General features: G+C 38.8%; 1 protein-coding gene across 1 annotated transcript; it reads left to right on the plus strand.

Annotated features, from left to right (window-relative positions):
* Nucleotides 1–2,871: 2,871 nt before the first annotated feature.
* Nucleotides 2,872–7,049, plus strand: LOC140852976 (uncharacterized). The gene is made up of 2 exons (XM_073247152.1): nt 2,872–5,803; nt 6,311–7,049. Exons 1-2 carry the CDS (start codon nt 2,980–2,982, stop codon nt 6,682–6,684), a joined length of 3,198 nt encoding a protein of 1,065 aa, XP_073103253.1. The 5' UTR covers nt 2,872–2,979; the 3' UTR covers nt 6,685–7,049.
* The last annotated feature ends 7,393 nt before the right edge of the window (nt 7,050–14,442 follow it).

The following is a 14,442-nucleotide window of genomic DNA, read 5'->3' on the forward strand; positions in this document are numbered from 1 at the left end:
CTCGGATAAGCTACTGTCAATTTATCATCGGAGTTGTGGTATTGCTCTTCTACTCTTTTTCATCTTTTTTTTTTTCCTTTTTTTCTGAATCCTAGAAATCTTTGATGACCTGATCGAGCCATTAGCTCCGGATTGAGCCTTCTCCTATTCTTGTTTTTTTTTTCTTCCACTAGGACAACCATCCTCGTGAGACATGGCCATGATCGGGCAGTCCAGGTTAAAGCCACTATCGTAGAGTCATTGGGGTCACTGCTGCCATGAAAGGTGGTCAGCTTGAGATCTTTCTTTTTCCCCTTTCACGAGAAGAAGAGAAGAAAACTAGAGAAAGATAGAGGAGAAAAGGAAAAAATAATAAATCATTCTTTTTTTCTCTCTCTTTATTTTCTCTTTCTTCTACTCTCTCTCTCTTTCCATTTCCTTTATCTCTCTATGTACTTTATGGATTAGTGGAGGATCCAATATCTAGACAAATCTAGATTATTCGATTGACTTTGGGAAGAGTCATAGACCTATAGTGCTATCTTAATATTTTCACTGTCCATAACCGTCTATGACTTTTATGTTGACATTGATTATGTAAAGATGTAGTTGTCTGCAAAGGATGTCGAGTGGAATATTTTGTCTTAGGGTTCATTCATCAAGAAGTTGATCAATTGCTGTGCTTGAGTCTGAAATAGATAGAGATAATGATCCTTTTATATGATCATCTGTATGTATGTGTATATATTTTTTATTATATGTGATGATTTTTGATTTTGTGCCAAATGATTATCATTAGAGTATGATCATTGATACGAATATATAAGCATATGGTTCTTTATTATATATATGTATCATTTGTTGATTGTTTGGTATAAGATGTTGGCTATTTTGAAATGGAGCAAAAGATATAATTTGAAATTATTGAATGATGTATTAATCATGTAAGAGGATTTAGACTAATGATGATGTGGACTGTCAGTCACGGGTCGGATTGTGATATTTTAGCTGAACCATAACATTCTGATTTGCCGCCGTGGGTCGAAACATGGGTATCTAGATTTGCCATCGTGGGTCGAAGGACGGATATCTTGATTTATTATTGTAGGTCAAAATATGGATATTTTGGTTTGCTATACACCATAAATCGAAGTATGGATTATGGTTTGCTAGTCATAGGCCGAAGTGTAAACATGATTAGTGGAAAACTGAAAGATAATTATTGACTTGAATCATGTTAATGAGATATGAATAATAAATCAGATGAAATCGCAGGTGATATTCATGATAGATTTATGATAATACATGATTAATAATATATTTTTATATAACTGTCGAGTTGTACTTATACATAAGATGCGACATCACGTGGAGGGGATGGCTCCAAGTCGGCTAATCTCACATTGAAACTTGTGTTTGCGATTGGGTTCCAGCAAATTGTTCAGTGGCCTTGATCGCTGGCACGTGTGAATGGTGTGCATGCAGTTGTCATTGTTCGAGCACGATATCAATGATCATATGGTTGAAGGAATAAGATTTTTAATGATACTCAAAAAATATCGCAGAGTATTGTACATGGTTAGATACCATCCATTATGAATAATGGATGGCTATTCAAACTATCAAATATTTTTGAAATTTATAAATTTCTTCTTAATTTTTTTCTAACATACATGTGCGGCCATCCATCTTAAGGTGGATGATGTGGAATCATGTACAGCATCCTGCAGCATTTTTTTAGTGTCGTGGTTGAAACGTGGGGAAGGGGTACCGTGGTTGAAACGTGGGGAAGGGGACAGGGCGAGATTTAGCGCATGTTAAAGTAGTAATATCAGCCGGTTAAATTGTTGAAAGTGACGAATCTGATATTTCGACGCCTGTCCAAGACGATAACGATGGGTCCTCTCGGGCTTAATCAAGTGCATATCTGGATCATCATCCATTTGTTTGTCTTCTGTTTAACTTTTCTGCCATGAGGATGTCCTCCGCGTGAGACATGCAACCAATCAGTAGTCCAAGAACTTTCTCTGCGTGGAAGACCCGCTTCGATGGTAAGTCTTGAAGACGTGCTTTCGTCCCTTGGGGTTGGTATCAGCTCTCACTGATTATTCCACAGCAAGTCAGTCAAAAGACTCCAGTCAAAAGATTATCCTTGCATAAGGGTTGCTCCTTTGTGTATACAGCAACCTAATTTTGTTACTTCCATGTATCTTTCAGTACAATATAAATGAAGCTTCTCTTTGCTACCCGAAAAAAAAAAGAAATAAAAAAAGAAAAGACTTCTGCCTGAAAATAATGTCCTGTGCCGTCCCTTATCTCTCAAAGAAATACTCAGCACTAGCATTACAAACTCACCATATGGGATCGAATTCTTTGAATGAGATTTCTGAATTTCTTAAAACAAGAATGAGATTTCTATTAAGCGAGCATTTGGTTAATGCAACCTGGACATGAGATAGGTGCCATATGTCAGGTGTTCCAGGAAAACAAAAATCCAACGGAGGAATCATCTAAAAATCAAACACGAAAACACATCTGTATCTTCCATGTCTACGCATATGTTTATTGATATACATATAATGAATAATTATGTTTCTTGCGTCCCAGTATTTGTGACATTAAAAACTTCAAGTTTGAAAGGATGCATGCGATGCAATTATGGGACCAGACCGTGCACCGAAAACGTACATGAGCCGGCAAGACTACTGCTTCTTTCTTTGGTTCTTCCATGATTCACGCTCAATCATTGTGCATGGATGTGCGGCAGAAGTTCCTTCCGCTAGAATCCCAGCTGGCTGGTAATTTCATTCATCTTTCCTCAGTTTATTTTTTAGAGACCCACAACCCTCGCTCAGCCTGACTAAATAGAGACTCCTCCAATCATCAACCGGCCAAGAAATCCTATTATAAAGTCTGCATGCTAGCTCTTAGAAGGTCATCCAAATTAAGCTTCCCCCAAGTTATCTTATTCATTCTTTTCCTCTCAACTTCCTAGTGTACATGGGTTGTCTCTGCAACTCAAAGAGGGCATCTTGGTGGTCCTCTCTCATGCATGCCACTCTTCTACTCTTATGTCATATTTTGATCCCATCTCCCCAATTTCCTGCCATCACCAGCAGTGCAACCTCCTTGGTGGCCAGGAATAACAGCAGAAGCGGGAGTGACCACTTGGCTCTCATTTCATTCAAGTCTAATATATATAATGATCCATTTGGGGCTCTGTCCTCCTGGGACAACAAGTCGCTTCATTTCTGCCAGTGGAAAGGTGTCACATGTGGCAGTCGGCACCCTCAGAGGGTCATTGCTCTGGACTTACCCTCTCTTGGCCTAGCTGGCACCATATCACCATCCATAGCCAACCTCACATTCCTCCGCAGACTCAGTCTCCAAGAAAACGAACTCAAAGGATCCATTCCACAAGAGCTTGGCCTTGTGCATTGGCTGCGATATCTCAATCTAAGCCTGAATTCTCTGGAAGGACAAATTCCATCCAGTCTTGGAAACTGCAGACAGGTAATTACACTTGACCTACATAAGAACCTTCTCAACGGACAAGTGCCACATGAGTTGGGATCACTTCCTCAGCTCATTGTCTTGGACATCGGATGGAATGATCTTACAGGAGGCATCCCAACTTCTTTCACCAACCTCACCTCTTTGGACTACCTCCGCCTGTCCAGCAACAGGATTACAGGGGGCATCCCTACTTGGTTAGGGAACCTGTCCTCCGCCACCAATATTCGTCTTACAGAGAACACCCTGTCGGGAGCCATTCCATCTTCCTTGTGCCGTCTACCCTCTCTTATTGTCCTCGCTGTAGCACTAAATCAGTTATCAAGCATGATTCCTTCCTGTCTATACAATCTCTCAAGTATCAAGGCTTTGAGTGTGGGACAAAATAATCTCAGAGGGAGTATCCCATCTCACATAGGCAGCACTCTTCCCCACCTCAGTTGGCTCGACATGGCCTTCAATCAGTTCACCGGACTTATCCCTTCTTCATTATCCAATGCTTCTGGGCTGTCTCGCATTCAGTTCCAAATGAACAATCTCCATGGAAAAATCCCTTGTACCCTTGAAAACTTACAGAACCTGTCAGTCTTGTCCCTTGATGGGAACCAACTAGCAGCCAAGGAGGAAAACGATTGGAGCTTCCTCACTGCTCTAACCAACTGCAGCAAATTGACAATTTTACTTATCGACAACAATAATCTTGCTGGTGTCTTACCCAATTCAATATCCAACCTCTCCACAGAAATCCAGGTCCTTGCTTTTTCCAATAACCAGATATCTGGAAGCCTTCCTTCAAATATAGGGAACCTGAAAAACCTGATGGTACTTGGCATGGAGTCAAACCTTCTCACAGGTAATATTCCTGCCTCTCTTGGAAATCTTAATGCACTGCATGTACTGAATATGTCTCACAACAATTTTCTCGGCCGAATTCCACCTTCACTCGGAAACATTAGTCAATTGAATCGGCTTGAACTGCAAGGAAACAAATTGAGTGGAAGCATTCCAACCCAACTTGGAAACTGCAAGAACTTGCAGTCTCTCTCTCTCTCTGACAATCAGCTTACAGGCACTATACCCATAGAGATTCTTAGCCTGCCTTCTCTATCCTTAGGCCTATACTTATCACACAATGCATTACATGGGCTCCCACCTTCCGAAATTGGCAACCTGATAAATGTCAATAACCTCGATATTTCTGAGAATAGATTGTATGGTGAAATCCCTGATAGCATTGGCAAATGCGTGGTCCTTGCAAACCTCGATATGAGTGGTAATTTTTTTGAAGGGATCATCCCGACATCATTGGGCAATCTAAAAGGCCTTCAATTTCTGGACCTCTCAAGCAACAACCTATCGGGGCATGTACCAGGATACCTCCAAATATTTCACTCGCTCCAATTTCTGAATCTCTCTTTAAACAGCTTTGAAGGCGAGGTTCCGTTAGACGGGGTCTTTGCAAATATGAGCGCATTTTCACTCATTGGGAATCCAAAGATCTGCGGTGGCATCCCTGAACTGCACCTACCACCCTGTTCCTCTGCCCAGCTGCATGGGAAAAAACACAAATCTACCATCTGGGCAGTGATCATCACAATTGCCAGTGGAGTTCTAGGTTTGACTCTGATTCTCTTCTTCATTTTACTTTACTGGACACAAAAATCAAGAAAGAGACATCCATCCATGGCTACCTTGAGAACAGAACTTATTAGAGTCTCCTGCGCCGAATTGGTCAAAGCAACTGATGGGTTTTCTTCAGCAAATCTGATTGGTGTTGGGAGCTTTGGTTCCGTATATAAAGGGGTCATGGAGTGGGATGATGAAAAGATGGTTGCTATAAAGATACTGAACCTTCAGCAGCAGGGGGCTTCAAGGAGTTTCATAGCTGAATGTGAGGCCTTGAGGAGCATCCGTCATCGGAACCTGGTCAAAATCATAACTGCATGCTCTGGTGTTGATTTTAGAGGCAATGATTTCAAAGCATTGGTTCTTGAATTTATGGAGAATGGAAGCTTGGAACAATGGCTGCATTCAAAAGTGAATGAGCGATCCTCGATGAGGATTTTGAATTTAGAACAGAGAGTGAGCATAGCCATTGATGTGGCTTCTGCACTGGATTACCTTCATCATCACAGCCCAGTGCCAATCGTTCATTGTGATCTCAAGCCGAGCAACATTCTTCTGGACGATGACATGACTGCCCATGTGAGTGACTTTGGGCTGGCAAAGTTTCTCTCTGAATCTACTAACTCATTCTCCATATCTGCAAGCTTGGTGGCAATTAAAGGATCAGTTGGATATATTGCTCCAGGTGAGACTCCACACACAATTTTTCTACTTTTCATTTTCTACTTTTCAACTAATAGTGAGCAGCTAAAGGCAAACAGAAAGCTGACAGGTACAAAGAAATATAAGCAGCATTGCCATAGTTTTAACATGATTTAGACTTGAACCTAATACAGCATTCTCCATTTGCAAATTATATGTAATTGAAAATCGATGAGCAAATCTTATTTAACTCACGATTGTCCCATTGAGATTAAGCTTCTATTGTGTGGACTCCCGGTTCTTGAGTTTGAGTTTGATCATTTTTGAACATCCACTTGTGCGTTAAATAACCTGGCTAATTGATTATATTACAACATATTTCCACCTTATGATTTGAATGTATGCTTTCTAATATAATCTTTGGGTGGCACGGAGACATGATCCATTTCTTTGTTTTGTTTTCCGAGCGAAACATTATCTTCAATGGTTAATTATGTTTTTGACATAGTGTTTGTACAAACACAAAACCTTGTTTGAAAATGAATCTCAGAGTACGGTTTGGGAAGCGAAATATCAACTGGAGGAGATGTGTACAGCTATGGAATACTTCTCTTGGAGATGTTTACCGGAAAGAGACCCACTGGTGAAATCTTTAATGAAAGCCTAGATCTTCATCAATTTGTTGAGACGGCCTTTCCTACTCAAATTATGAACATCATAGATCCGCGATTGATACGAAAGGAAGAGTATGAAAGTATCAATGACATACAACAAAGGTCTAAACGATCCAAGATACTAGAGTGCTTAATTTCAGTGATCAGCATTGTGCTACAATGTTCCAACAGATTACCCAAAGAACGGATGAGTACAGGAGATATTGTAAAAAATTTGACTGCAGCGAGAGAGATAATTTGCAGGGTCTGAAGTCATAAAGAATGGTTCGCAAATATTAGTAAGACATTATGAAGGCTTGCATAAACATACATTATATAGCTGCTGTTACTTCCTTAAGCCGCTTGTTCTTGTTTTCATTTTTCGGTCTGTTTTCATTTTTCGGTTTGTCTTTTTTTATTTTGCCTGCTTTTGTTTGAGGGGGTTCGCTTTGGATCCTCTACTATCACGAGGAATGAGTTTTATCACGAGGAATGAGTTTTATTTTGCCTGCTTTTTTTTTTTATTAGTAATGAGTTTTATCATGGTTGAACATGTCCTGTTTTTCCTTAATAAATCAGAGAGGGCACTTTGTGATTTGTATGCTTTTGTTGAGCAAGTCTCGTCATAGTTGAACAAGTCCTGTTGTGCTTGGGTACACTTATTTAATTGACTGCTTCGTATTGTTATTAATGATTGTTTTTTGAGAGGAACAAGGAGGAAGTAAGTTACTTCCCCCTCATGAGAACTGCATTAGATAATTTAATGTTTTACAAAAGAAAGAGTATTTAAAAGAAAAGATGGGGCACTTTTACGTAAGAGCCAAGCTCACAACACCGTGCATGAAGAAGTCCTATCAAAGCACCTAAAAAACTAGACCCCAAGTAAAAATGCGAACACTCAAAATTAATTCCCCTCCTATACTAAAACAAGGAAAGTGGACAGTGTTTTTCTCCACCTAAGAACAGTCGATAACCCACTGGGAGACAAGGTCCCCAGAAGCTCGTTGCGTCGTTCACAATTCTTGCAGACGTGTGGCCCCCTCCAGCTCAAGGCCCTATCCCTTGTAAGATTTACCAAGTTGCCTTAAAATGCGCTTGGCATTGCTATTGTCAGTTAACTGCAACTAACTCCCAGTAGTATGAAGTGCTTATTTAGCTGACTCACCCACCGCTTTTGGTTGAAACCTGAATTTTCGTTGGTTGCGTTCCCTCCGCAAACATCAACACCCGATGGCAAAAAGACTTTCTATAACAAGGAAAAGTTAAGAGATGGTTGTATGCTTTCTCCAAGCATCCCATACTTCCATGTACCTCTTAGGAAATTGAGGAACTCTGAAGTCCTTGAAGAGTGAACACTAGAACATCTTGGAGTAGTTGCACTGTGGAAAGAGATGGTCTATTATCTCTCTATTTTCACCACAGAGAGAACAGTGATCTGACAATGCCAGTTCCTTCTTCATGAGATTTGAAGTTGTCAGTATTTTATCGAAGCAGCTCAGATATGCAAAGAGCTTGATCTTCTTCGGCACTGGTAATCTCCAAAAGTAATTACCAAGAGGGGAGATTACCCAACCATACTTAGGGAACAAATAGCATGCATTTATTAATAGTGAATGTTCTTGCAGTGCTCCATTTTTAGAGCCAACGGTCTGGATTGTCGCTGAGCAAGCAAGAAAGCACGATCAAGGAGAGAGCATGAAAATCTCTGGAGGCAAGGGAGCTCAATGGATGTCTGAAAGCTTCTGACATCATTTACATGGGGGTTAAGGATCCTTTTGTTTGCCTAAAGAAGTTATCTACAGAGATAAATTGATCCTTTGCTAGCATAAAGAGATGAGGGAAAGCAACTAATAGAGGTGAGTCTCGGGTCTAGACATCGTGCCAAAAGGAGATTAGGTCCCCTTTCCCACCACCATTTCAACAAAGGGGCAGTGTTAATGGAGGTTAGATGCAAAAACCCCAAGCCCCCCAACTTCCAAGGTCTGCAAATCTGCCCCCATTTCACCAAGTGTTTCACACGACTGCCAGGATGCTGATTGATCCAAATGAATTCACAATATAGTTGATTGATTCGTTGGCTCATAGTTACTGAAAGCTTGAAAACAGACATCCAGTATCGAAAGATCGCTCTCAACACCGTATTTGCCCAAATTAGACGATCCGCTGGAGTTAAAGCATTACACTTCCACCCACTTATCCGTTTGGAGACTTGTTCAATGGAGGACCAATCCCTACTACGAGGGGCAGCATAATGAAGAGAAAATTCAAGATACTTAGAGGTGAAAGTGGTATGGATATTATCCATTTGGATCAGTTTTCATATCCGAATTAATCCGAATATGGATAGAAATTTGAGGATCCGACTAATATCCATATCCGTATCCATCAAAGAAAAATAAATATAGATATCGATAAACAACTATTTAACCCGTATTCGAATATCCGAATCTACATATAATCTTATATTATATAATTTTATATAGCATTTATTAATTTTAAAAAAATATATATAACTATATAAACATATTTTTAACTTAATTTATCATTTATTTAGTAATATCTTTGACTTTGTAGTCATAAAATTTAATCATCTAAGTTACATCCATCATTATATCCATACTTTCAATATCCAAATTGTATCCGTATTCTTTTAAAACAAATATGGATATGAATTTTTGTATCCAAAAAATATCCGTATCTATACTTGTATTCGTCAAATAAAATAAATATAGATATGGATATGCTGATATTCGATCCATATCCGATCTGATTTCAGCCCTAAAGATATTAAATGGGTAGCTTGGATGCTTGACAACCAAGCATATCATCAGCAAACATTCCCCCAAGATGTTCACTAATTTCCAATCCAACGAGCTGGGATTCTTGAAAGTTTATCTTCAACCTAGTTGCCAGCTGGTAAGCATATAAAATAAATTTAAGAAAATTTATGCTTAGCTTGTCTACTTTATAGAAAATTAATGTATAATCAGTGAAGTAAAGACTAAATGTGTTCAGTGATATGGAGCAAGTTCTGATTCCTTCGAGTAGCCTTTCCAAATTAATGATTTTTAAAATTTTGGTGAGAGTATCCACAATCAAAATAAAAAGAAGAGGTGATAGTTTGTTACCTTGCTTTAGACCTCTTTTGTTGAGGTACGAAGACCTAATTGAGTTGTTTATAACAAGCATCGAGGTTGAAGAAATAAACAACAAGGGCATCCAATCAATCCATTTTTTGTCAAATCTCCTTTGATGAAGTAGATCAAATAAAAAATCTCAAAAGGCATAGTCAAAAGTTTTTTCAAAATCAATTTTACAGAGGATGCTAAGACTTCAAGAGCATGGGCAAAAAGAGACGATTTCAACAGCAGCTACAAAACCCTCAAAAATTACATGGCCTTATACAAAAGTAGTTTGGCAATCCAAGAAAAGTTCACCAATCTTAGCATGGAGACTAATGAATAACACTTTAGACAAGATCTTAATCATCCCATTCTTAAGACTAATTGGGCGATAGTCTGATACATTCGAGCATTTCCCTTTCTTAGGAATTAGAGTAACAAAGGTGTAATTCAACCTGGAGAGGTCATAAGGTGCATTATAAAAGTTAGAGAAAAGCTTCAACATGTCAGATTTTAAACAATCCCAGTATCTTTGGTCGAAGGAAGCTTGGAATGCATCTGGCTTTGGTGATCTATCCTTTGCCATTGGAAAAAATTGTAGATCGAATTTCTTCCTCCATTAATGGTTTAACGAGGAAACTTAAATTACAATGTTTTTCATGGTAGAGTTTCTTTCAATTGAGGCAAACCAAGGTAGCTTCTTTAGTTCCCAACAAAGTGGTATAATAAGAGAGAAAAGCTTGATGGTCATGAAGAATATCATTGCTATGTTGAAGCTCAAATATCTTTCTCTTTCTCAAGCGGTTACCAGCTGAGATGTGAAAAAACTTTATATTTCTGTCACTTTCTTGTAGCCATGAAATGCGAGATCTTTGCTTCCAAAATGATTCTTCCTGTTGCACTAGCCAGTCAAGATGAAGTTTCAAGTTCATTCTATTCATTCTTTCCTCAGCACTGTGGGTCCTCAATTCTTCTAGTAAATCCAAAGCATTGATTTGATTACAGATAGAGGTTTTCCTATGGGTGATATTACCAACCGATTGTTTACTCCATTTCCTAAGTTTGGACCTTAGATAGCAGAGATGAAGAACCATATTGGCAGCCCTATCCTCAGAAGCTGGAGCTTCAGACCACCAGCCCTTGATGACACCATCCAAACTGTCGTAGAAATACCATATGTTTTCAAATCAAAAAGGCCTCTTAACCTTCTCATTGTTCTTTGTTGTCTATCTTGTAGATAGCTAAAGAGGCACTTGATCTAAAGTTGCACGAACAAGGGGAATGAGCTCAGAGAGAGGGAAGGAGTTATGCCAAGGTGTCATGCCCCAAACCCAATACCTGAGTTGGGCACATGACACGGCCACACAAACCCTAGAGCAGCACCCTAGGATCATGTAAGGCCTAAAATTTAACACTTCAAAATTTTAAATAACCAATTAAATACCAAATCAATCAACCAATATCACAACTTCAAATCAAATGCAACTTGTTCAATATAATTATTCAAATGTTCTTTGGCATCAAAGAATTTTAAACTAACTAAATTACTAAAGACTTCAGTCCTCATTTGCTCTCGCCCAAACCATCCAATCTAAGTTTCCTGTGAGTCTGAAAAAAAAATAAGAAGAAAAATATGAGCTTCTCCAGCTCAGTAAGAATCACTGCACATGTACATCAAGCCAGTAAATAGAATTAATATTTCTAAAACCAATGCAATTGAAAAATCTTTTAGGTATACAATAACTGGAATAATGTCACAAATATGCATATGTATCATCATACATCATCAGGTGAAATCTTCATTCATTTTTGAATTTCATATTAAATATTGTATCTTCTCATATTTTCGATCTGTCAATGTTTCATCCCTTTTTGGCTTTGGACTAACCCAGACCATACCTCAATCTCTTTCCAATCCAATTATTCTTTCATAAAAGCCTTTCAAGGCTGTCCCAGGATGAGCTCCTGGCCGGCTGTCCCACGTACGAAAGCCCGTGAGAGGCTGTCCCAGGTATAAGCTCCTAGCGGGCTGTCCCAGGCATGAGCTCCTGGCTGACTGATTCACATGTCGAGGTTAGTCCAAAACATACCCCTTTTTATTCAATTCTGGATTTATCGAATTATTTCAAATTACAGAATGAATAAGTTGATAAATCATGTCCATAAGATTCATACCATCAATCATAAAAAAAATTCTTCCATAATATACTCATATTTAAAAAAAAATATTCATATAAGCCATATCTCAATGTCTCAAACATAAAAAATTCATCGATTATAATTTTGATATTACAAATTCAACATATAAAACTAACAAATAAATAACATAAATTTAGCGATGATCATGTACAGGATTCTTACCTCGATAATTGAGAATTCAAATTCACAACCTTATAGTCCGAAAATCAAGCCCTACTCGTTGTCTCCCTGATCGTTAGACTGTTCTCCTATCAAACAAAAATAAATTAATTTAATCAAATAAATTTTATATATATATTGAGGTTATCTAACTCATACCCATGTCCCCCCTTTTATATATATATATATATATATATTATATATTTATATATATTTATATATTTTTCATTTTTATTCATTATTTTTATTTATTTAATATATGCGTATATATATATATATTATTATTGTTATTATTTTATTTTATTATTATATTTTTTTTTATTTGGAGAAGAGAGAAGAGACTTCTTCTTCTTCTCTTCCCCCTGTTCGAAAGCAAGAACCCGAGCCCCCCAACCGAACTTGTCCCTTCATCCCGACCAAGGGAGCACTTCCGGCCACCTTCCCCGGCAGTGTCCCGACGTCGACGATGTCACCAGGTCGGCGGCAGTGCCACCCTCGTTGCTGGCGGCAGAGAAGGAAGAAAAGAATCACACGAACAGGGTACCCCTGTTTGAGCCCGAACCGGCACCTCGCCGGTCTTCCGAGCACCCCATGGCCGGAGAGACTAGACCGAAAGGAAGGAAGAAGGAACATACCTTATTCCGACGGCCAAAAATAGCTCCGGCGACCCCTTTTTCTTCCGATCAACCACCACGGAAATCTTTGAGAAAAATTCCTCAAATCCCTTGATTTACTTCGAAATTTTTGTTGTAAATTCCTAAAGGAAGGTTGGGGGATCTTATAGTGGAGGTTCCCTACCCTAGCCGGACTCTTTGAGTCTGATTTTGCCAGAATCGTGAAGGAAAAAGACTCCGGCTAGGAGTCTTCCTCCTTCTCTATTTTTTTTTTTTTTTTGTGTTGTTGGGCCGTCTGGGCTACAGGCCCAAGTAACCGGGCTGCTACAATCTCCCCCCCTTAAAAAAATTTCGTCCTCAAAATTTACATACCTGAGTTTTTAAAGAGTTGTGGATATTTGATCTTCATTTCTGTCTCGAGTTCCCATGTAGCCTCTCTCTCGCTATGATTGCTCCATTGGATCTTCACATAAGGAATAATTCGATGTCGTAACATCTGATCTTTCTTGTCAACAATCCGTACTGGATATTCTTCATAAGTCATATCCTTCTGAAGACGCAAAGGTTCATAACTCACCACATGACTTGGATCTGGAATATACTTCCTCAACATCGATACATGAAACACATCATGAACACCAGATAAAGCCGACGGTAATGCTAATCGATATGCAACCTCTCCGATCCTGTCTAAAATTTCAAAAGGGCCAATATACCTTGGACTCAACTTACCACGAACTCCAAATCTCATTACACCTTTAGTGGGAGAAATTCTCAGAAAAACATGATCGCCTACCTGAAATTCCAGCTCTCTTCTTCTATTATCAACATAACTCTTTTGCCTGCTCTGAGCCGTACGAAGTTGTTCCTGGATCATGTGTACTTTTTCCACTGTCTGCTGCACTATTTCTGGTCCCAACAGTATTCTTTCTCCCACCTCATCCCAACAAATGGACGATCTACATTTTCTTCCATATAATGCCTCGAAAGGGGCCATCTGAATGCTTGCTTGGTAGCTATTATTATAAGCGAACTCAACCAATGATAAGTGATTATCCCATGCTCCGCCTAAGTCCATGACACAAGCCCTTAACATATCCTCTAGGATCTGTATGGTTCATTCTGATTGTCCGTCAGTTTGAAGATGAAAAGCTGTACTGAAATTTAACTTGGTTCCAAGAGCTTTATGAAGACTCTTCCAAAACTACGAAATAAATCTACTATCTCGATCTGACACAATAGTAACTGGTACTCCATGCAGTCGTACAATCTGCTCTATATACAAGCCTGCCAATCTTTCTAAGGAGAGACCAATCCGAAAGGATAAGAAATGTGCTGATTTCGTCAATCGATCAATAATTACCCATACAGCATTATTATTTCGAAATGTTTTAGGTAATCCAGTCACAAAATCTATAGTAATATGCTCCCATTTCCACTGAGGAATAAGAAGAGACTGCAGTGGTCCTGCTGGTCTTTGATGTTCAGCTTTTACTTGTTGACATACCAAACATTGGGCTACAAATTGTGCAATATCCCTTTTCATACCAGACCACCAAAAAATTTTTTTCAAATCTTGATACATTTTTGTGCTTCCAGGATGCATAGTGTAAGCCGAACAGTGAGCTTCCTCTAGGATCTCGTCTCTTAATCCTGAAATCTTGGGAACACATAGTCTGTTATCAAATCTCAATGACCCATCCTCATGTATCCAAAATTTTGTCTGTATACCGGATTCCACTGCATTTATGACCTTTTGTAACTCTAAATCCTCCTTTTGAGCTGCTTTAATCTTTTCAATCAAAGTAGGCTGCAGTACAAGATTTGCAAGCTGAACTTGAGAATCATGTGGTCATATTTCAATTCCTGATTTCTCCAAATCCAGCAATATAGATTTTTGTGAGGTAATTAGAGTAGCCAATTCACCAGAAAATT

The sequence above is a fragment of the Elaeis guineensis genome, chromosome 12 (assembly GCF_000442705.2).
Source record: "Elaeis guineensis isolate ETL-2024a chromosome 12, EG11, whole genome shotgun sequence".
NCBI lineage: Eukaryota > Viridiplantae > Streptophyta > Magnoliopsida > Arecales > Arecaceae > Elaeis > Elaeis guineensis.

Excerpts from the sequence above, each read along its gene's own strand:
- LOC140852976 (XM_073247152.1), top strand. The coding sequence starts at position 2,980 with ATGGGTTGTCTCTGCAACTCAAAGAGGGCATCTTGGTGGTCCTCTCTC. Across the intron at positions 5,804-6,310 it reads AGTTGGATATATTGCTCCAG|AGTACGGTTTGGGAAGCGAA; the intron begins GTGAGACTCCAC and ends AATGAATCTCAG.